Raw genomic sequence first — 23,612 nt, 5'->3', positions numbered from 1 at the left:
CTTAAAAATTTCAAATGGCTGTAATTTTCTTATTTTTGAAGATAGAAGAAAATTTTTTTCACAGAAAATGTTTATCTTTATCTAAATTTTATATTAGAAATATCAAAACATAAATTTCAGCGGCCGCAACTGTACTTGGCAGCTGCCAGCCGCCGCAGTCGGCGGTCGGCGGGAAAACGGATCTTTATGAAATTTTAATACGTTATGTAGACATGTAAGAAAAGCTTAAGTTTAAAATTTGAAGTCTCTAAGTCAAAAATTGCAGTCACAGGAGCCTTTTAAAGATTTCTGGAGACCTGGAGGATCAGGACCTGCAGGATCATACCTGGAACCTAAAATTGACTTGAACACCTGTATTTCATATAGGGATTTACTACTATAGGATAATTTAGTATTTTAGTAAGATAAAATGCTTTGTTTAAGTCAAAAAACTATTTTTGCTCTTTACCTGGATCACCCTGCCAGGTTTGCTGGCATCCTGTGCCCGCCAGGATGGAGATATTCAAAAAATTCCAACTCTCTGTTATGTGTCATACCCATACTTAAAAAGTCACGCAGTTTGAGCTCTTTATCTTTCACACACAGAAAATGAGATAGAAAAAACCGGATGGGGGGGGGTGTTCAACGCCCCCCCCCCCCCCCGACCGTTAAGGGTTAATGGCGATAAAACACAGAGACAAAATTCAAAACCGAAATTTCTTTCTTAAATAACTTTGACCACGGACTGAATTTTAAAATTCCGTCCGACTGTTTGTCCAAAGTCTGTGTTGGCTACGTAAAGGAATGGTTTCGAACGTAATAAACAGAGTAGCTACACTACTAAAAACATTATATAATTGGGTTTGGCACATTTTGTTGTTGAGTGTCCAGAAAGATCTTGTAAACGTTAGAACTAATTGATGTACAGTTTTCAATCTTTTCTGGGCAGGTTTTAGACTATTTGGCTGGAGGGAAAGATTTGCAGCCACACTAAAAAATATGGCCCGATAAAAACTTTCAATTCTTAGAAAGCTTTTAAGAACAAAAATATAGGAGTGGGGATATTTATGGTTAATATTCTGAAAACAAGTGAAATTGAAGAAGAGGCGGAGATTTGAAAAAAATATTTTAGTTAATTTCGTACAGTAATTAACCTGTCTTAATAGCAACGTGATATTATCAATGATTAACCCTTTAACCAATCCATATTTGGGGGAGGGGATTTGTAATTTTCCATTTCAAAATTGTTTTAATTTTTAAAAATGTATATTTTGTACATGTATGGTTGGGCCGTACGTCAGAGCGGATAGCTCTTAATCTAGTCATGTTAGAATTAGCCTATCGATTTCAAATTTGACATGTTTAATGAGGAGTTCTGTAATAGTTAGGTAAATTTAAAAAGCGTAGCTTCTTTTAATCAAGTCTAAAAATGTTAGCATGAGATGCGATGCTCAAACGTCCATTGGGATATTACATGCAGTAACATCCAAACAGACAACCACCCTTTAATTGCACGACCTAATTCTGCATTGTAATGTTTAGGGGCCAAGGCATTCGCCTTACTTTCATTATTACATATTGTCATATGTCACAACGTCTTTAGTATGGCGCAATGTGAAGCAGACTCGAACCCGACACCTCGCCCAGCAATGAAAGGTTGTGATGAATGAAACTGTGTCTAAACCAGGGGAACAATAAATCTAAAAAGATTTCCAATATCAAGAATCTGGATAAAGGATAGAAACATCCCGATAATTTTAGCTAGGGTTTGAAGAAGGTTAGCTAGAAGAGACACACCATCTATTATTTTTTAGTGTATCTCTGAAACACATCTAGCTAGTGAGTGCATGATTATGCGGTTGAACGTCCCCCAGACAACCTTTGCATGACGTTCGCATGGAATTCTCTGTCCATATTAATTGCGCCTGTTTTGGGTCAAGTCATTCACCCTTTCTTTAAACCTTTATGTCATGCACATAACATAGCAGCAGTAGGAACCAATTATAACAACTGTAGTTATGTCACGATGTTGGGCTGAGAATTGAACCTATTGCCTTCCCGACAACGATAGGATTGGCTACATGTAATGCCACTGTCGGGGGCCAAGTTTATGGTTAGGTAGTGGTTCAGCCTGTTGGTTTATTCTTATTTTGCTGCTTCTTATTTTTCTGTGAGCAACAGTCTTCAATAAAGGGAAAACAAGGTTGCGGGTAAAATCCGTAAAAGTGTGTGTTTTAAGGCTTAAAAATAGTTGTAGAACGATATTATTCACTAAAAATGTGCATTTCTTACTGAAATAAACTACAGACAACAATTTTTTTTAAATAAGTAACATAAATTTATATCGTTCTACTAATGTTTTTAACTTGAAGCATACAACCTTTACGGATTTTACCCGCTACCTACTTTTCCCTTTGTCAATTTTCTCGTCTACTGTTTAAAAGCAGTTGTCAGATTTTTCTTTTGTCTACTATTTTTTCTGCAAATATATCATTATAAATAATCTTATTTGCCATTTATTTTGACAGTCTGCTTTCCTGTTCGAACATTATGAAATAACGAATTATTTTGATAGGTATATCTTTTTTAACCAATTGATTGGGGGGTGGATTCTATCCTTGTAAAAGTATCTGACCAAAATTATTGGTACGAAGAAATTATTTTCAATATTTCATAGGGTTCACACACAAAACAGTCAACTTGAAGCATATCTTTTTTTTTATCAGAAAAAGGGGATAACTTGTCAAATGGAAAAAAATAATTCAAAATTATTAAGAATGATTTTTTATTGATTTTTTTGCAGTTAAAAAATATTAGATTCTCAATAGTCTAAAAACTGGTTCTGATCATTATGAAACAAGCTAAAGTTGCTGTCAAATATTTTTTCGATTTTTAAATTTAAGGTTATGGCAATCATCACCTTAGTCATTTTACTATCCACGGAAATCCATCTACAATACAATGCAATAAATAAATCCAGAATTGAATTTTGCTCTTGCTTTTTATTTTTTAAAAACCCAAATATAGCAAAAGTATCTTACAAAATTTTGCTAATTTGATGTTAAAATGTACAATAACGTATAAACATAAGTTGATAGGCTTAACAAGGGAATGAATAGAAATTTGTTAGACGTCTATATCTTGACATAAAGGCTTTACTTTCAATTAACATTTTTTTGGAAAAATATCTTTGTAATACGTATATAATGATTTTTGCACAAATAAAGAGCAAAAAAATTCAGGGATCTAATGGGATGAGACAATGGCTAATAAATTGATGTACATCTCCAATAATGATACTTATAACCAACCCGCCTGTAGATTAAAATTATTGGTTGAAACATTTTAACACTCAACTAAACGAACCAACCAATCAAAATTCATTAAAGTTTCCAAAGTCGTTAAGACAACGAATAAGAAATCGTTATTATAAAACTTTAGGGACTAGAGTAATAAACAGTTCATTGTCCCCCCTCTCCCTGAAAAATATCATAGATGAATAAACAGACAAATTTAGGTACAGAACAAATGTTCAGTAATCACAAAACCTTTGTAGAGTAAATATTCTGTGTCTTTTTTAGCATTACCGAAAGAGTATATGTTAGTTGTATGAGAGGATCTATTATTACTTGGATCTTACAGCAATTTTTCATGTTTTATAACAAAGTGATCTCTGTAGCTGGCTAAAATACTGATCTACCCCATTCACCTCCTTTACTCCATACCCTCCCCTCCTAGTGGATAAACGGCCTGACCAATAAAAGCGAGGGAAAATTGCACCAAAACTAAATTGACGTTAATTTTTCTCCTGTTATATCATCCACGAATTTTCTATTGTATGCTCATTGTAAAGAGTTATATTTTTGTTTTAAATCAGATTTCTATCTTGAATATCTGTTAAGAAAAATACATTTTCCCCTTAGCATTTAAGTGAATTATAGAGTAGGTTCGCTACTAAAGAAATGAACAAGTATGCATTGTAATTGCTAGAATTTTAACAATAAAATGTAAACAATATTTTTTATACAATGTACAAAACTCATAACGTTTATTAAAATAAACAATATCATAAAACGTCTTAGTACTTTGTTTCATTGCTCTTTGGAACAAAGGATTATAGGCTTGAGAAGGGAGTTGTAGGGTGGTTTAATTCCACCCCCCCCCCCGGCCCCCTTGGTAAAATTATTTGGTTTAATCCGTCACCTGGCAAAATTAAGGGGGGTGGATGGGTCCAACTTCCTTTACAAGGTTCTATGGGCGCCACTGGTTAAGAGCCTTTCTTCACAAAGACATACAAAAATCTTCCCTAAAAAGTAAAACCTAATTAGACCCGCCGAATAAAACTTTTTTTGCTTACTACAAAAATATATATGTATATATATATATATATAGATAAAACAAACTCTATACTAAAATGTTTTAACTTCTTTCTCAATAATATTGATAAACAAAATCACCCCTTATGTAAATCAAGATTATTCTTTATAATCAACCAATCAGTTTAAATTCAATATAAGTACCCAACGTTCTTGAGATATCGGTGTTATAAAACATTGGTTGATTTATACTTCAGTGTCTCCTCCCTCCCTGTCCCTGAGTTCAATGGCTTTATGTTTTTTCCAGGGTGATGATATTTGTTTTAAAACAGGGAGAGAGGGATGGGATATTGAACTGTAAACTATACTGATACCCAAAGTTTTATAAGCATGCTCTCTCATTTGTTGGTTTATAAACTTTGGGTACTTTCATCATATCTTGATTGGCTGGTTCAAATCATCATTAAAACTTTCAAATCAATAATATTCATCTCCAGAAATATAATCTTTTCCTATTATTTTGGATGTACTTTATTTCATTGTCCATTGTCTTATCCCTTAGGATCCCTGGTTTTAAGCTGTTGTTCATAATCCTTTTCATTTCCTTTATAATCTTGTGTCGAGACTATTAAAGTCACATACTAGGTCATATTATAGTCAGGACAGTAGATTTATTATTCTAGATGGTCATAACAGGTCATATTATAGTCAGGACAATAGATTTATTATTCTAGATGGTCATACCAGGTCATATTATAGTCATGACAATAGATTTATTAATCTAGATTGTCATACCAGGTCATATTATAGTCAGGACAATAGATTTATTATTCTAGATGGTCATAACAGGTCATATTATAGTCAGGACAATAGATTTATTATTCTAGATGGTCATAACAGGTCATATTATAGTCATGACAATAGATTTATTAATCTAGATTGTCATACCAGGTCATATTATAGTTGTGACAATAGATTTATTATTCTAGATGGTCATACCAGGTCATATTATAGTTGTGACAATAGATTTATTATTCTAGATGGTCATACCAGGTCATATTATAGTTGTGACAATAGATTTATTATTCTAGATGGTCATACCAGGTCATATTATAGTTGTGACAATAGATTTATTATTCTAGATGGTTATAACAGGTCATATTATAGTTCTGGCAATAGGTTTATTATTTTAGATGGTCATACCAGGTCATATTATAGTCATGACAATAGATTTATTATTCTAGATGGTTATACCAGGTCATATTATAGTAGTGACAATAGATTTATTATTCTAGATGGTTATACCAGGTCATATTATAGTTGTAACAATAGATTTATTATGCTAAATAGTAAATAAGACATAATAATCCGTCCACATATAACTTATCCAATAAAACTAGCGATGAAATTTCCTGAAAGCTAGCATTACCCTAAGAAAGACAACTTTTTAGCTGTCTTATTCTATGAATTGAAATTTAAAAGTAACTGACTTTTCTTACCAATAAAATACTTTCTAAATGTATTGAAATGGTTGTGTGCAATATCATAATTGACATGGGATAAGACAATGGCCGATAAATTGATGGTAGACAAAATTACCTCTCCTGTAGATTAAAATTAAAAAGTTTGAACACCAATAGATCAAAATTCACTATAGTCCCCTAAGTTGTTAAGCTAACGAATAAGAAAAGATACAGAAAGGAAAGATCGTCTAAAGAATATAAAATATGCAGTTTTATGATAATGATGTAGAAAGATAGGACAATTGCATTCAAAAATAAAAAATAAAACGTCATTCTTATACTGGATGTAAATGCCCTATCGATTATAATTAAGTGGTTCCAACATCGTTCTTACTAACGGACCGACAAACATACACAATTAATTATAGAGTAGCTTTGCTATTAAAAATAACATCTTTATATAATAAAATTGTTTCCTTTATAGTAAACCTAAAATACCGTCGCCCAGTTGATGATTTTCCATTCTAATAAGATTTCAATATTGAAAAAATATATTGGCTATAAACTTATGCAACTGTCATTTTACCTTCTGCCTTTTTTTCAGGGATTATATACCTTAATGTTAGAACTCGCAGCATTAAGTGTCGGGTAATCTCTCAATTTTCTCTCAATCAGTCCTTTCACTCTAAAGGCACTTCCAAGCTGGACCCGTCTACTTTAGCATTCAGAGCCATTCTCTCTTTCAAAGTTACAGAACCATTTTGCCGACTTCCCTTACCTACATTATTCTATTGGTCAGAGGTTCTTAACCTTGGAGACCTGCTGCGGATATGAGTACGGCCTACACCAGTTCAACCATAACATTAAGATTGATTTCCAAGGTCCAGCTTCCACCAGAGACACGTCCTAAACGGATGGGTTCACTGTCAGAAATTTGAGAATTAATCAGCCACCCTGAGCTGCCAACACCCTCAGCAACTACCTGCAACAGGAGCAGCTGCAAATTTGAATTTATCCGAATCTGAAATTAACTTTAGCCCAGGGATTTAAAGAGATAAGACAATGGACGATAAATTAATGTAAATCCCCAATAATGATAAACTAAATTTTCTCTTCTTTAGATTACAATTATTGGTTGAAACATTTGAACACTCAATTTCAATCAAAAGGCTATAAAGTTGTTAGTCAACGAATAAGAAAATGTAATCAAAAATTTTGTGACTAGTGTGATAAACAGCCCATTGTCCCCTTCCTTTCTGCATAAGCCAGACTCTTACCACCCGCAGTGGCTTACCTGAAAGCGCAGCTGTCAAACTTCCGCCCAAAAGTCGTGCAATCAAAAGAAGGCGTTGAGTTCCACTATATCTCACGTACCCAAGGAAGGGAAATGGCATTGGACTGTAAATTTCCCCAAAAACGTTGAGTACTTCTATTGAATTATGATTTGTTTTCCCCAAACTTCTGTTTTCCAATTAGTAATTTTAATCAATAGGGGGGGGGGGGGGGGGGCGGGGGGCTAATTTTGTTTTTCATCATTGGGTCATGTACATTAATTCATCGTCCTTTGTCTTATCCCTCAAGATCCCTGCATATTTATCAAACGTATAGAAAAGAGTCCTGTGTGTAGCTAGCCTGTTGGTATCGATATATAATTACTTGGAGTTTGCAACATAGTTTCGCATACTCTAAAAAAAAATGGTACTTAAAGCTAACTAATACGACTTTGTCCCTATCCATTTTTTTTCCCAAGTCCCATCACTTCCTACTGAGGGAAAGTACTGACCAATAAATGAGGACTCAAGTATCAACCTTAATTCACAACAAAATATCCTTAATCATAATATCCATGCTTATTAAATCCATTAATGTTGGACCAATTTTATTACTGCCTGTTGGGACGCTAACTTGGATGAGACTAGAGATTACAAATCCTGATAAGGACCAATTTCCTGTATTATTTATTTTCCAGTATCCGGTGGATTAGAACCGGGTTCTCAGCCATACAGTAAAATTATGTTTGCATTTAATTAAATCCAGTTTTCTTTGGCGTCGCTGAGCTAAACAAAAATGGTTTTAATCTTACAATTGTACATTTTTATATCCGCGGAAAGCTGTTTATAATACGATGTGATAAATAACTTTTACAATATGGAGTTTGTAACATTCGAAGAATTTGTTTTAATAAACAATTATCCTTATAAATATAAAAGTACCCGGAGGTCTATCAGTTTGTATGTAAGTCTATCTGTCTCTAACTTATAATAACGATAACCGCTGGACTGAAATATATCTCCTTTACTTACAGTATAGCTACTCATAGGTCCTTGGAAGGTTTATAACTATTTTTGGGGGAGTGTACCACCACCCTCCCAAGATAAATTCCACGTAGAAAAATCCCTCCCCATAGAAAAAATATATTTTTACTTTTTCCTTTCAAAACATAAATCTTAAAGTGGAGGTTCCCCTCCCCTTAACTTAATTGTTTGCCCTTAGAGGACTCTTGGGACAAATCAATAAAAAATATATAGTTAGTCTAAAAAAAAATTTTATTTACTTTTCCCTACTTGTTTTTTTTTTAATGTAAAAATGTTTATATTTATATAAGCCAAGTCAAGAGCATAAAATTTTGTCTGTTTCCTCCAAATCCCATTAGTGTATTACAGACATACAGACAAGAGTAGTTTCGCTACTAAAAAGTGTGATCCATTTACACACTTGATTGTGTTCTGTAATTGGCAAGCAGTTTTATGCCATATCCTATTTAAACTGTTCTACTTTAATCAGGGAGGAAGGGGACATTGGACTGCAAACTACACTGGTACCCAAAGTTTTACAATGCAATTAAATTATTATTGTCTCCAAATGTTATGTATATTTATTGAATTTTTATTAATTGTGTCCATACTTTTCAACCAATACTGACCTTAATTCAAACAGATGGCCGCCGCAATTTTCTTTCCAGCTGCAATGCTAAATTTTTATGATTTGTTGTTTTTTACATTGACGCCGATTTCTTGGCGACTTCCCCCAGAGTGCCTAGTCCAGATATTCCCCTCACAGATATTCCCCTCACTTTATTTTGAGAAAAAAAATAAGGTGGGTAAGATAATCGTTTTTCACTTTTTGTCAGGTTAGAATAGGTTATATGGATTACAGCATAGCCATGCGGGTTTATGATACCTCAATTATAGGGGTTAGACATAACAAAATTACCTCACTTGGCCTACAAAATTAATCAAAATTTAAATCTGACAACCTGATTTGAGACAAACATTATGTCATTATTTTCTTGCTATATTTGTAATATTTCCAATACTTTTATTCGGAATATTGCATATAACATGTCTTACAAAACTGTAAATAATATAAGAAAATATAGATATAACTTTTTCACAAGTGCAAAATGAAATACAAAAAAATAACCTCCTAACTAAGCCCTTAGAGGCCTAGCGAGATACTTCGCCACAGACAGACGAACAGAAAGTTATCGTGTTACTTTTACTTATACTAGCGGCTACGCCCCCTAAAAGCCTCTAGGGGCACTTGAAGAGGGGAGAGTCGAATTTGATAACCCAATTTATTATATTAGATTTGAAACGAAAAAGTAAAAAAAAAATTGTGGGGGTTTAAAAAATTTTTTTTTATTTTTTTTTTTTGGGGGGGGGGGTACCCCTCCCCCCCGTATTTTTATTTTTAGTTCAAAAATTAACAATTTTTTTAAGGGGAGGGGAATTTTTTTCCTAGGGGCGATTTCTCTTGGGAGGGTGGTAGTACCCTCTCCCAAAATAGTTATAAACCTTCCCGGGACCTATGAGAAGCTACCCTGTTAAGGAGAACCCGATCGGTTCAGCGGTTAGCGAGATCCTTCGGTACAAACACACAGACAGACACACAAACAAACAAACAGACATACAGACTTCCTGTTACTTTAGTATAAGGATAGAAATTACAGAATTTTACATTACATTAAAACTAAAATAAATCCATATATCAATGTACCAGGATGTCTGTAGCTTAAGATCTCGTTTTTATCTTTATAAAGTAAAGGGTTGTCTTGCCCCCTTTCTCATCTGCCCTGCCTCATGTGACCCTAGAGGGCTCTAGGGGCATGACCGCTAGAACTTTTAAGCTTTTTAAATAATTATTTGTTGAACACTTTCTATATTGTGAGAATGAGAAATATTGATATATAACATTCCATTCCGTTTATTACATTTTTACATCCAGTGTTATTAATACAGGTTGCTAAGTTACTGAAGATACAGGTTGATACTAAAGTCCAAAACATCAACCTGGTCCTAACTACTTCTTGTCTGTCAGTATACCAAAGCATAGCTTATAATCTATAATAAAAAGTAGTACGATGTCTATCCGTCCGTCTGTCTGTCTTTCTGAAGCTTAAGATCTCAGTAACCACTAAACCGATTGGGCTCTACTCTTCAGGGAATATACCTACTGGTCCTGTGATGGTTTTAAGCTATTTTCTTAGGAGGTGGGACACTCCAAATCCCCCCCAAAAAATGAAAAATACACCCCCCCCCCTCAAATTTTTTTTCTTCTAAATTTAGATAAATCAAAAATAGGTTGATTAAACCTCCTGGGACAAAGCCCCTAGAGGCTGGGGGCGATGCCGCTAGTTATAAAAATAGTAAGTGTCTTATTAGCATGGGATGTAAAGGGTTAATACAATGGCAAATGAATTGATCCCCGATGGAAATGCACAAAATAACCCCTTTAAATCACAAATAGTGATGAAAACGTTTGGACACTCAAATTAATAAACCAACTAATTAAAATTCAATAAAAGTCCCCAAAGTTGTAAACAAAGAAGATAAAGTCTTCTTTGGTTGTAAAAACACTGGAGATTGGAACTGTGAATTATTATACTATAAAGAAAAGAAGCATGAAAGAAAATTATATGACTTTGCTTATAAACATGGTTACCTTATTTTTGGGCCAAATCCGATCAAATCCATGATAATAATAAAACCCATATTAATAATAAATTAGATATGTGAATTTTTTTTTAATAAAAACCCCCAATAAAATTGCAGAGTCCCAAATGATGTTGTTACACCAACGAATAAGAAAACGTTGAAAACGTTGGGGACTAGTGTAAAAAAAGCCCATTGTCTCTTCTCTCTCTGATTAAACCCTAAAAGGCATTTATTACTCCTATTTTAAGGGGAGGCGGAGAGATTCCGTTTTTAAGGCATTTTGATGGAAACCACTAAAAAGATTAATCCTATCTGTTTTACCTGTATTTATAACTCATCTTCTTACTTTCTCATCATTAATCAATATAACAAGAGCGCGCAAGTGTTTTTCATAGGATATCAAGGACATATATATACAATTGCAGATAATTATATAAAAGTAACAGGATGTTTGTATGTCTATGTGCCATTCCTGTAGCTTAGGATATCGTTAACCGATTAAAAGGCATGGTACTCCTTTACAGTGAAGCTTCTTATAGGCCGAGGAAAGGTTTAAAACTATTTTAGTAGAGGGTACCTTCACACTCCCAAGATATATCGGCAATAGAAAAATATTCTTATTTATCAGTGATGTTGGGGACATTTAGCTGTACGTTGTACTGGTATCCAAAGTTTTAAGCCCTGGTTCTTAGTTTTAGATCATTGGTTAAAACTTTGGGGACTTTTAGTATATCTTGACTGGGCTATATGTACAAAACCATGCAGTATCTGAACAACATCACCAAAAACGTTAACTTACATACAGAAGGGATAATTTCTAGCTTTAAATTGTTAGGTAAAAACTTTGGGGACTTTTATTATATCTTTACTTGGTTACATGTACAAAAAACATGCAGTTTTCCAACTTTTACACAAATAATTTTACCTTACATACAGAAGGGGTAATTTCTAGGCGAAATGCGAGTTTCAGAAAGGCTTTATTTACTTTGAAAATTAAATGTAAAACATTTCTAAACATTATTATACAACAAAGATAGTTTTAACACCAAATACTGACATATTTTTTTATTTTTAAAGAATTATAGCTTTTATGAGAAAAAAAAGTATATATCACTATTAAAAGTACCATTTATATTCTAAATATTTTTCTTTTTATGACGACATTTTATATTTTCCTACTTAAGCAAAATTGAATGTTACCTTTTTGAAGGTTAGCCCCAAGATTAAGAGGACGGGTTTATTGACTGTGAATTACACTGGTACCCAAAGTTTTCCCATTCGTTGACTAAAAACTGTGGGCATTTTCTTTGAAATTATATTGGTTGGTTAGTACCTAGTTTCAACTAATAATTTTCATCTACTGAACGGGTAATCTTATTTTTCATCATTTGAGATACAAATCAATTAATCGCTCATTTTCTTATCCCTTAAGATTCACGGCTTTGCACAAATTGTGATATGTGATATATGTAGTAATCAAATTTTGACAACTAAAATATCTGACTTTATTACAATAAACAAAGTTCTAATTTATCTATAATACAAAGTAGCTTGATGTCTGTCCGTCCGTCCGTCTGTCTGTCCCTTAAGATCTCGGTAACCACCGAACCGATCGGATTCTACTCTTCAAGGAATATTCCTTTTGTTCCTGTGGTGGTTTTAGGCTATTTTCTTGGGGCGTGGGACACCCCAAACACCCCCAAAAATAAAAATCATCCCCCCATTTTTTTAGGCAGTTAATTCAAAATATTATGGTGGCAGCACCAGAGAAACTTTTTTTTTTAAATTACCTCTTAAGGCAAAGCCCCTAGAGGCGAAGCTGCTAGTAGTTACTATGAAGGACTTCAAAAAGTCCAAATAGTATTAGGAACAAATGCATCCTTTTTCTTATCTTTTTACTAGGAAATATTGATCTTAAAATAAACATAATTACATCAAAAATAAATAAATAAAAAACTGTACAGATATATCCAGATTTAATTAGTTTAAACAAAACAAAAATAAAATTTTCTTTTATAAATTTTAAGATTTTTTCTCGTATGTTAAGAAGCTTAGTTTTCTTTCACTTCCTGTTTGTAGTTCTGTAGTGCTAGGAATCTATGTATTTTACTAATTAATTCCGACTACGACTCTAGAGGCCTCTTGGCATTTTAGAAATAGGTGGCAGATGAAAGTTCATCACTTTTAGCCCCCAACAATCATGTATAGGTTTCGTGATTTTTTTCTCGAATTAATTTCGTTGTTGGTATAAGCTGAACATATAGAAAGAACAAGCAAAAGGGACTTGTACCCTCCAGTTACAACATTTACTTATTTTTCCCTGTAATTGTGTTTTGGTCATTATATCCCGATTCATACATAATAATATCTCCGAGAGGATGAGAAGTAAAGAAGGAGGAGACAGAGAGGGGACAATAAGCTGTTTATTACACTAGTCCCAAAAGTTTTTAAATAACCTTATCTAATTGGTTGGCCTTACGACTTTGGGTACTAAAGTAAATTTTGATTGGTTAGTTTATTAAGTTGAGTTTTCAAATTTTTCAACCACTAATTTTAATCTATAGAATAGGTTATTTTGTGTATCATCATTCGGAATGTACATTAATTTATCGACCATAGTCTTATCCCTTTAGATCCCTGGCAATCAAGGCAAGAATATTTATAGAGTAGGTTTGCTACTAATAATTTAACGTACATGACGACCTTGATTAATAGGGAAAATAATTTTGTATTCTTTCATTATTTTAAAGAGGATTATTTTTATCTTATATATTATTATTAATTTATTGGCACGTTTGTTTATTCTTTGAAAGGAACGCGATTAAGCTATAGTAAGCAGGAGAAAACAGTATATAGTATAGTATTATTTATGGAAAAAAATGGATATTAGACTGTAAACTATAATGGTAACCAATGTAAATTTTAAAATACGTTTGGTAAAAAAGATAGATACTTCTTATATCTTGATTAAGTTAAAACAATAATGATTTGAAATTATTACACCCAAACTTTTTCTTCCATAATTTTAGTCTGCAGTAGTGGTTATTTTGTTTATCATAATAGGGGATGTAAACCAATTTTCGTATCCCTTAACCCATTAGTGCCGAGCGCCACTCTTATGGACCGATCGAGCTGAAAATCTCAGGGAAGCTTTATTATGGTAAAAACGGAATTCCAATTTGTTTTTTGCTCTAGTGGCGTGCACAGGAAAGTTGCTATAAAACCCGGCATGGTTATATATATAGCCAATTGGCATAGGGACCCGTTTTTGGGCGGTTCAATAAAACGAATTCACAAATGTATGTACTTGCCAATAAACTTTAGATTTCACAAAAAAAATCACCGACTTTGCTTTAAAAACAAAAAAGTTAGAAGGGTATTTTGAATTCACCTCGTTTTTTTTGACTTTCCAATTTTGTTGAGCTATACCGGCAAACAGAAGTAAGCAAAACTGCCTGCTCCAGGGGGAAATGAAAACCAGGGTAGTAGAGGGGGGATTTATACTGAGAATGATGCAATTTTGAAACTGGAAACCGGTTATTTTGCGATTTTCTGGAACCAGGCGATAAAAAACCGGTTCGGCACTAATGGGTTAATGGTATCATCAAGGGTTCTTATAAAAAAGTATGTAAATTCAAAAGAATGCAAAAGAATGAATTCTTATTTAGAAAAATCTCATTGGTTGGAAAGTTTGGGCACCACTAGATTTGAACCAACCATCCAATTAAGATTTGAATAAATTTTGGGTACTAAATTACTGTCCCCTTCCTCCCTTTAAATGTAAGTACAGTGTTTCATATGCCTCGTAATATCCTAAATTTATCAATAGGGTTTATTTATCGTTTTTTTACTTGTAAAGAAATCAATATCACAGAGTGTCCTTCTATATGCACTAAGATAAGATAGTTTATTTATATACCTAGGACTGTATACAATTATTCAGTCTTTGTTTGCCAGTAGTATTTTGCAAAATGAGGTATATTTTCATTTTTTAACTATCTCTATCCTTTGGAAGCTTCACAGCAAAGGAGAATCATATCGATTCAATAAGATCCTTCACTATACACACACATTCTTATATCAGGTTTAATCAGGTTGACAGTCACAAGTCATACAGTAGCTGCGATTCTAGCAAACATAATTTTTTTAGACTGTTAGCTGTATCTGTCTGCCTATTGGCAGCTGCTGTTCTTGGCACCCAAGTGGCTGACAACCAGTTCCAGGACTTTGTCAACAAGTTTGGCAAAAACTATGCCAACGAAAAGGAGGCACAACTCAGAAGGTAAACTGGAAACCCGGGCTTAGCGGCAGCCTCAAATTAAAACAAGTTTGGGCGCTTTGAAAAATTGTTGGAAAAGAGGAATTACCATATTTGAGGCTGGTTTAGACTTCCAGCTGATCATTTATATTGTAAAATTTAATTAAGTATTTTTACCAACTTAAAAGGATATTTATTGTACATTCAACTTTTTATTACATTTGTTATACAGGATTTTGACAAGCCTTGCAGGACCTGATAGTATTTTTTGTCCATTTAAAAGAGTTTTCTATATAATATGATAATTTTTTTTTGAAAAATACAATGTAAAGCATTTATGAAGTAAATATAAAAATTTCAGGTCTATTTTTCTGAGCAACTATGTAAAGATGATTGAACACAACAAAAAGTAAGTATTTTTTTATTCTTTTTAAAATTACATATTAATAGGCTATGAAAAAAAACGTAATACTGATATTCTTGGCTTACCATATAAAAAAATAATTAAATTGAAACTACTAACAAGAAAAAAAGTTTGAATGACTTTTACTTTCAAAATTGGCACAAAATATCCTTGCCTTTAAATGATATTTTGCATTCTAAACTTCTCAAATATCAGATTTGACAAATTCTATCAAAGATATTTAAGCTTTTTTTTACATGGGAGGGTCGAAGTGATGGGTTACACAAATATACCCCCCCCCCCACCCTTTCCTTGGACGTTTAAGAATTTTCAATATTCCAGGTATGATGCTGGTGAGGTTAGCTGGTGGATGACTATCAATGAGGACAGTGATTTGACCCAGGATGAATGGAGTGAAAAAAGATTAGGTATATTTATAGAAAAATGAATACAGAGAGAAAGATTGATAGACAAATTGAAAGTAGATCCATAGACAGAAAAAAAAGACAAAGATAGAGAGAAAGTGAAAGACAAAGCATAGACAAATCGATATAAAAAGTGATAGACAAAGCAATAGACAAATGGATAAACAAAGTAATAGACAAAGCGATATATAAAGCAATAGACAAAGCGATAGACAAACCAATAGACAAACAATAAACAAAGTGAAAGACAACACATAGACAAATTGATAGAAAAAGTGATAGACAAAGCAATAGACAAATGAATAAACAAAGTAATAGACAAATTTAATATACAAAGCAATAGACAAAGCAATATACAAAGCAATAGACAAAGCGATAGACAAACCAATTGACAAAGCGATAGACAAACCAATAGACAAATGATAAACAAAGTGATGATCAAAATGATAGACAAAATAAAAGATAAAGCGATAGTCAAAGCAATAAACAAAGTGATAGATAGAGCAATAGCAAATGGAATAGACATAGCAATAGACATAGAAATAGACAAAGCACTATACAAAGCAATAGACATAGCAATAGACAATGCATTCGACAAACCATTAGAAGAACCAATAGACAAACGATAAACAAAGTGAAAGACAAAGCATACACAAATCGATAGAAAAGGTGCTAGACAAAGTAATAGACATAGCAATAGACATAGCAATAGACATAGCAATAGACATAGCAATAGACATAGCAATAGACATAGCAATAGACATAGCAATAGACAAGGCAATATACAAAGCAATTTACAAAGCGATAAACATAGTGATAGACAAAGTAATAGACAAATGATAAACAAAGTGATAATCAAAGCAATATACAAAGCAATATACAAAGCAATATACAAAGCAATAGACATAGCAAAGACAAGAGGCAAATTATGTTTTTTTTTAATATTTTAGTTTAATCAAATCGATTTGCTGTTTATAGGTGGAGTTCCATCAGTTGCACCTGGCACCAAGATGGAGGATGTTATTCTTCCAGAAGTTATGGACAAAATTGCCAAACAGGTAAAATATGGATAGGTACATAGGAAATAGATAAATATTCCCCAAACTTTGTGACATTTAATTTTTTTTCTGATACAAATTTTTCTATATCTTATTCAATGTGAACTGTTTCAGGGACCACCACCCAAGGAATGGAACTGGGTTTCTGCTGGTAAAGTCAGTGCTGTCAAGAACCAGGTCTGTTTTTTTAAATTAGCATATGCTTAAAGTTGTTTGATATAACACAGTTTATTGAATGTGAACAATTTAAAAACAAGGATAAAAATATAAAAAAAGTGATTTTAAGCGCAGATGTTCAGGGCCCATAAATCAATCTCATTGGTATAGTAAATCTTCAAAAAAAATTTAACAGTCAATGTTGAAAAGCATCCGTAAAAATCAAAACCAATTGTGTTACTGACAGATTGGTGGAATAATGGATTGACTTATAGACAGAAAGACGAAGTTAATTATAGAATAACATCACTACTAAAAAATTATAGATACAGGATTATTGAAATGAGCATGAAAAGTTTTTAAATGTTAAGGGACAATGTGGAAGCTGCGCCTGTTTCTCAGCCACTGGAGCTATTGAGTCCTGCTTCATGATCTCTGTAAGTAGTATTTAGTTTTGTCATAGCATCTCAGCCACTGGAGCTATTGAGTCCTGCTTTATGATCTCTGTAAGTAGTATTTACTTCTGTCATAGTTTCTCAGCCACTGGAGCTATTGAGTCCTGTTTCATGATCTCTGTAAGTAGTATTTACTTCTGTCATAGTTTCTCAGCCACTGGAGGTATTGAGTCCTGCTTCATGATCTCTGTAAGTAGTATTTAGTTCTGTCATAGTTTCTCAGTCACTGGAGCCATAGAGTCCTGTTTCATAATCTCTGTAAGTAGTATTTAGTTCTGTCATAGTTCCTCAGCCACTGGAGCTATTGAGTCCTGCTTCATGATCTCTGAAAGTGGTATTTAGTTCTGTCATAGTTTCTCAGCCATTGGGTAAGTAGTATTTAGAAAAAACAATTTTATCCAATAAGGAAGATTAAGGGATAAGGCTTTAAGAAATAAATTGATGCAAATTCTCAATTATATAACATTTTGTATATTAATAACAAAGATCTTAAAGAATAACACAAGGAGGATGAATTGATTTCCATCCCCAAAAACAAAATTACTCTCATTGTAGATTAAATCATTGGTAAAAAGTTGGAAAACTTTAAGGTTATACAAACTAATCTAGATTTTTTTAAAACTCTCAAAAGTTTGAAGCCAATGAATAGGAGCAAGGGTCTAAAACTGTGGTTACCATGAACATTTTCTGTTGAATATCCCTTCCCTCCCTGATTAATGATATTCATATGCAGGCCAATGATAATGCTGCCGGTGACCTGTCAGAGCAACATCTGCTTGACTGTGGCTTTGGACATGTTGTTAATGATGCTTCGTAAGTAGTTTTTGCTTTTCACTTTAAACTGTAAATTATAGTTATGTTCAAAGTTTCAAAACATAATGGAGACCCCTCATTAAATCAGAATTGGTATGTTATTGTTCAAATTAGCCAAACAAAAAATTTTAGTCTGCAGAAAGGGATAATATTGTTTATCATAACAGGGGATTTACATTTATTTATCGTCTATTGTCCCATCTCTTAAGATTCCTAGTTTTACATAGTGGAAAATAAGATCAGAAACTTACATTGGACAACATACAAACAATACTTCCAGCTTATATAGGATGATCTACCCCAAAAAATAGCTGAAAAACTAACTTATTTCAAAAATTTATTTCCTCCAGATTTATAGTCTGCATATTCAGTTTATTGAACATACATAAATATTATATAGCCATATTATACAAGTTGACTTACTAATCAATGCAAAATGGCCAAAAACCTGCCTATTTTCAGTTAATGCTTCTACAATGTTCCAACTATTTACGAGATATTATTAAACATATATTCTTTTTGTGAAGAGGAAGCTGGCAAGCCTATGGATGTGATGGTGCCTGGCCCAATGTCTACATGGATTATGTCAAGGTATGCATAGAACAGAAAACTGGCGTTTTCCATTAACCCCCCCCCCCTCCCCATCATACAGGTTATTGAATAGACAAACAAGGATGACAACATCCATAAAAGTGAAGCACTAAAACGGTAGGACAAACGGACATTAACATTTGTATAGTATCTGAACTGAATAATCTGAATTTAAAAGTATAAGAGTCGAAGCAAATTTGTAAGTAAATTTGTTGAAAAACAGCTTGAAGCAGGATAATGTTTATGGACATACTTACATTTTTGGACTTGATTATAGAGTTACTTCGCTTATTATATTGTTCTTTGTTGTCCCAGGAATCAATATACCAAAAATCAGATCAAACGGATAATTAGAACACTTGAAAATTTATTGTTAAAAAAGTAGAAAAATCAACATGTTTAAAATGGACGTATGGACATTCTGGTAATGATTATAGAGTTGCTACGCTTTCTAAATCGTACCCAACTACTAAAGGAATCATCATGCAAGTTTGAAATCGATAGGACAATTCTAACATGCCTAAATTAACGAATAAAAGCTATCTATCTCGGACGGACGTACGGACGGACGGACCGACCCTAATTATAGAAAAGATTCGCTTTTAAAAAAAGTTTTTATAAAGTATCTACATTTAGCTTTAACTATATCACTAACTGAGTCCAGCAAAAGAATATAACTAGTTTGAGGGAGTTTACCTCAAATTCCATCCTACTATAAAAATTCTCCCACCCCTACAAAAAAGTTTATGTTTTATTTTTAAAAGCGAAGCTTTTCTATAATTAGGGTCGGTCCGTCCGTACGTCCGTCCGTACGTCCGAGATAGATAGCTTTTATTCGTTAATTTAGGCATGTTAGAATTGTCCTATCGATTTCAAACTTTGCATGATGATTCCTGTAGTAGTTGGGTACGATTTAGAAAGCGTAGCAACTCTATAATCATTAAAAGAATGTCCGTACGTCCATTTTAAACATGTTGATTTTTCTACTTTTTTAACAACAAATTTTCAAGTGTTTTAATTATCCGTTTGATCTGATTTTTGGTATATTGATTCCTGGGACAACAAAGAACAATATTATAAGCGAAGCAACTCTATAATCAAGTCCAAAAATGTAAGTATGTCCATAAACATTATCCTGTTTTTAAGCAGTTTTTCAACAAATTTACCTACAATTTTGATTCGACATTTATACATTTATGTTCCGATTTTTCAGTTCAGATACTATACAAGTGTTAATGTCCGTTTGTCCTACCGTTTCAGTGCTTCGCTTTTATGGATGTTGTCATCCTTGTTAAGACTTTAATTGATAGTAAAGGATCGACTTTCTCCCACAAGCCATCCCCTTCCTCAACAGATCCTTTGAGGTCTCTGAGAAGAACAGGTATAGAAATGCTTTTCATATTTTTTCAAAACAATTGTAAATATTTTAGGGAGCCTGGAACCATGAAGAATTCTCTTATCCTTACACTTCTGGTAGCTCCGGAACACATGGAGCCTGCAGGTTACATATTTAATTTTTAGTATATACACCTCAGACACCTCCAGGAATACTTAATAAAAAGGGGAAAGGGTTTGTTGTCCTTTAATTTTATTTTCAAATTTTAAGAAGAAAAAGTAAACAAATGGGGGTATTGTTGTTTTCCAGATATGATTTCTATAGGTATCTTTAAAGTGTGGAGGTACCCTACCTCTATAAAAAAAAACACCCCATAAATGTAATGATCCTTATTGTAAAGTTGAACAATATGGGTTACTTAGGTTAAATGATATCTTGGCAACTAAAGTTAGGATTGAGCATGTACATGAATTTGGGTGTTCCTCAATATCACTGCATTATTTGCACATATATTTAGATCTGATGACGGTGGAGTGCACAGCAAGGCTTATGTGACTGGATACCAGAACCAGTGGGGAGCTAATGAGGCTAACCTAGAGGCTCTGCTTCAATATGGTCCTGTTGCAACTAATATTAAGGTAATATCCTGTGGAGAGCCAAGGAGGCCAATCTGGAGACTTTGCTTCAGTATTATCCTGTTGCTACTAATAGCAAGGTAAGAACTAGTGGGGAGCCAGTGAGGCCAACCTGGAAGCTCTGCTCCAGTATGGTCCTACTGCAACTAATATCAAGGTAAGAACTAGTGGGAAGCTAATGATGCCAACCTGGAGGCTCTGCTCTAGTATGTTCCAGTTGCCTCCAATATCAAGGTAAGAACTAGTGGGGAGCCACTAAGGCCAACCTGGAGGCTCTGCTCCAGTATTGTCCGGTTGCAACTACTATCAAAGTAAGAACCAGTGGGTAGCCAATGAGGCCAACCTGGAGGCTCTGCTTCAGTATGGTCCTGTTGCAACTAATATCAAGGTAATAACCTGTAAGGTGCCAAGGAGGTCAACCTGGAGGCTTTGCTCCAGTATGGTCCTGTTGCAACTAATATCAAGGTAAGAACTAGTGGGAAGCTATTGATGCCAATTACTTATTCATCTTATTTGCAGGCTACTGGTGGCTGGCAGGGATATGGAGGTGGAGTTTTGTATGATGGAGAATGTTGCAATGCTGCCTCTGACCCCAACTGTGTGTAAGTTTTCTACATGTTTACGCCTTGGCATTTACTTGCTTTTTGTCGGGTTTGAGTCTGGATCACAATGTGACATACTAAAGATATTAAAGATGTTGTTTGCTACGTCATTTTTAGTAAAACAAACAGTCAGGATAGAAATCTTATAGAGTAAATTGAAACATAATATTTGTATAGAAATTTGAACCATCTAAAGCTCAGTGTTCAAACACAGTATGACCGTCATGCTAACATGATTTGACGTGAATATATTGCTACTGAGAAATTGTTTAGATATGCTGTGAACCACTCTGTCCTTGTTGTTGGGTATGGTAACTAGGGTGGCTATGACTACTACTACTATTATCATGTTTAGATATGCTGTGAACTACTCTGTCCTTTTTGTTGGGTATGGTAACTAGGCTGGCTATGACTACTAATATTGTCATGTTTAGATTTGCTGTGAACCACTCTGTCCTTGTTGTTGGGTATGGTAACTAGGGTGGCTATGACTACTACTACTATCATGTTTAGATATGCTGTGAACCACTCTGTCCTTGTTGTTGGGTATGGTAACTAGGGTGGCTTTGAGTACTAATATTATCATGTTTAGATATGCTGTGAACCACTCTGTCCTTGTTGTTGGGTATGGTAACTAGGGTGGCTATGACTACTACTATAATGTTTAGATATGCTGTGAACTACTCTGTCCTTGTTGTTGGGTATGGTAACTAGGGTGGCTATGAGTACTACTACTATTATTATGTTTAGATATGCTGTGAACCACTCTGCCCTTGTTGTTGGGTATGGTAACTAGGGTGGCTATAAGTACTACTCTTATCATGTTTAGATATGCTGTGAACCACTCTGTCCTTATTGTTAGGTATGGTAATGAGGGTGGCTATGATTACTATTATCATGTTTAGATATGCTGTGAACCACTCTGTCCTTGTTGTTGGGTAAGGTAACTAGGGTGGCTATGACTACTACTTTCATGTTTAGATATGCTGTGAACCACTCTGTCCTTGTTGTTGGGTATGGTAACTAGGGTGGCTATGAGTACTACTATTATCATGTTTAGATATGCTGTGAACCACTCTGTCCTTGTTGTTGGGTATGGTAACTAGGGTGGCTATGAGTACTACTATTATCATGTTTAGATATGCTGTGAACTACTCTGTCCTTGTTGTTGGGTATGGTAACTAGGGTGGCTATGATTACTACTATTATCATGTTTAGATATGCTGTGAACCACTCTGTCCTTGTTGTTGGGTATGGTAATGAGGGTGGCTATGACTACTGGCTCATCAAGAACTCCTGGAGCTCAGGGTAAGGCATTACATTTATTACCTTAGATGGTCAATTTGACAAAAGAAAAGGACATAGGACTGTAAAATACACTGGTAACCCAAAGTTTTATAATAACATTGCCTAACTCGTTGGCTCAAAATTTGTTTGAATTCAAAGTGGTTGGTTCCAAACCTGTTGTGTCTAACTATTCAATCAATAATTTAAATGTACAAAAGGGATAACTTTGTAAATCATCATAGGGGATGCAAATCATATTTAAATAATAAATATATAAAAATCAATATATAATTTTAGTTGGGGAGAGAGTGGGTACATCAAGCTGTACAAGGGAACTGGTCACTGTGGTGTGGCTTATTCTCAGCAAGCTCTGCCCACTTGTGCTGTTGGCTACCCATAAATAATCATGCTGTGATGTTGCCACACTTTGGAAATGGAAGAAAAAATAATTTTATGTTGATTTATAATAAAGTTTGTTTCAACAAAACCCATCATTTATTGTATTATTTTGTACTGAAGCTACTCTATCATTCACTTAGTATGTCCGTATGACGGTCAGTCTGTAAAACTCTAAGGGAAATGCCATTTTCTTGGTTTTTAAGAAATTTACAGTGAAGATTCCTATGTGGCATTGTTTTATGTTAAAATTTGTCAGAGAGGGAGAAAACATTTGACTGAAGACACTTTCTCTTATTCATTAGCTCAGGAGTAGCTATTCTAATCAACAATTCTACAAAAAAAAATCATGAAACCTTATAAAGTATCTGGTGGTATATTTTGTTGTTGTCATATAACTGAAGAGGGGTGGGAAAGAAGGGGAAGAAAAGGGGTAGGGGGTTGTGGTGAAATTTTCATTTAGAGTTGTTTGTCCGAATATCATTCCTACATAGCTTAAAAC

General features: G+C 33.8%; 1 protein-coding gene across 2 annotated transcripts; it reads left to right on the top strand.

Annotated features, from left to right (window-relative positions):
* Positions 1-14,596: 14,596 nt before the first annotated feature.
* LOC145303881 (crustapain-like) lies at positions 14,597-23,201 on the top strand. Of its 2 annotated transcripts, XM_080145534.1 has the most exons (14): positions 14,597-14,671; positions 14,846-14,977; positions 15,315-15,362; positions 15,699-15,784; positions 16,760-16,839; positions 16,954-17,016; positions 17,367-17,432; positions 18,184-18,263; positions 18,791-18,854; positions 20,285-20,355; positions 20,708-20,828; positions 21,345-21,427; positions 22,646-22,735; positions 23,012-23,201. In XM_080145534.1, the coding sequence occupies exons 1-14, from the start codon at positions 14,667-14,669 to the stop codon at positions 23,112-23,114; spliced, it is 1,092 nt and encodes a 363-aa protein (XP_080001660.1). In that variant the 5' UTR covers positions 14,597-14,666; the 3' UTR covers positions 23,115-23,201. The 2 variants fall into 2 exon arrangements, with proteins under 2 accessions (XP_080001660.1, XP_080001661.1); XM_080145535.1 differs by lacking the exons at positions 22,646-22,735; positions 23,012-23,201 and adding an exon at positions 21,701-21,766.
* The last annotated feature ends 411 nt before the right edge of the window (positions 23,202-23,612 follow it).

The sequence above is a fragment of the Acartia tonsa genome, chromosome 13, assembly GCF_053477335.1.
Source record: "Acartia tonsa isolate MP-2025a chromosome 13, ASM5347733v1, whole genome shotgun sequence".
NCBI classification, from domain to species: domain Eukaryota; kingdom Metazoa; phylum Arthropoda; class Copepoda; order Calanoida; family Acartiidae; genus Acartia; species Acartia tonsa.
Note: the sequence above shows the minus strand (reverse complement) of the source record. Positions and strands in the feature narration are given on the sequence as shown.

Bases quoted from the DNA above. Each gene is read 5' to 3' on its own strand.
- LOC145303881 (XM_080145534.1), top strand. The intron at 18,264-18,790 runs GTAAGTAGTTTT...CTTTTTGTGAAG, and splicing joins CATGTTGTTAATGATGCTTC to AGGAAGCTGGCAAGCCTATG. The intron at 21,428-22,645 runs GTAAGTTTTCTA...TATCATGTTTAG, and splicing joins GCCTCTGACCCCAACTGTGT to ATATGCTGTGAACCACTCTG.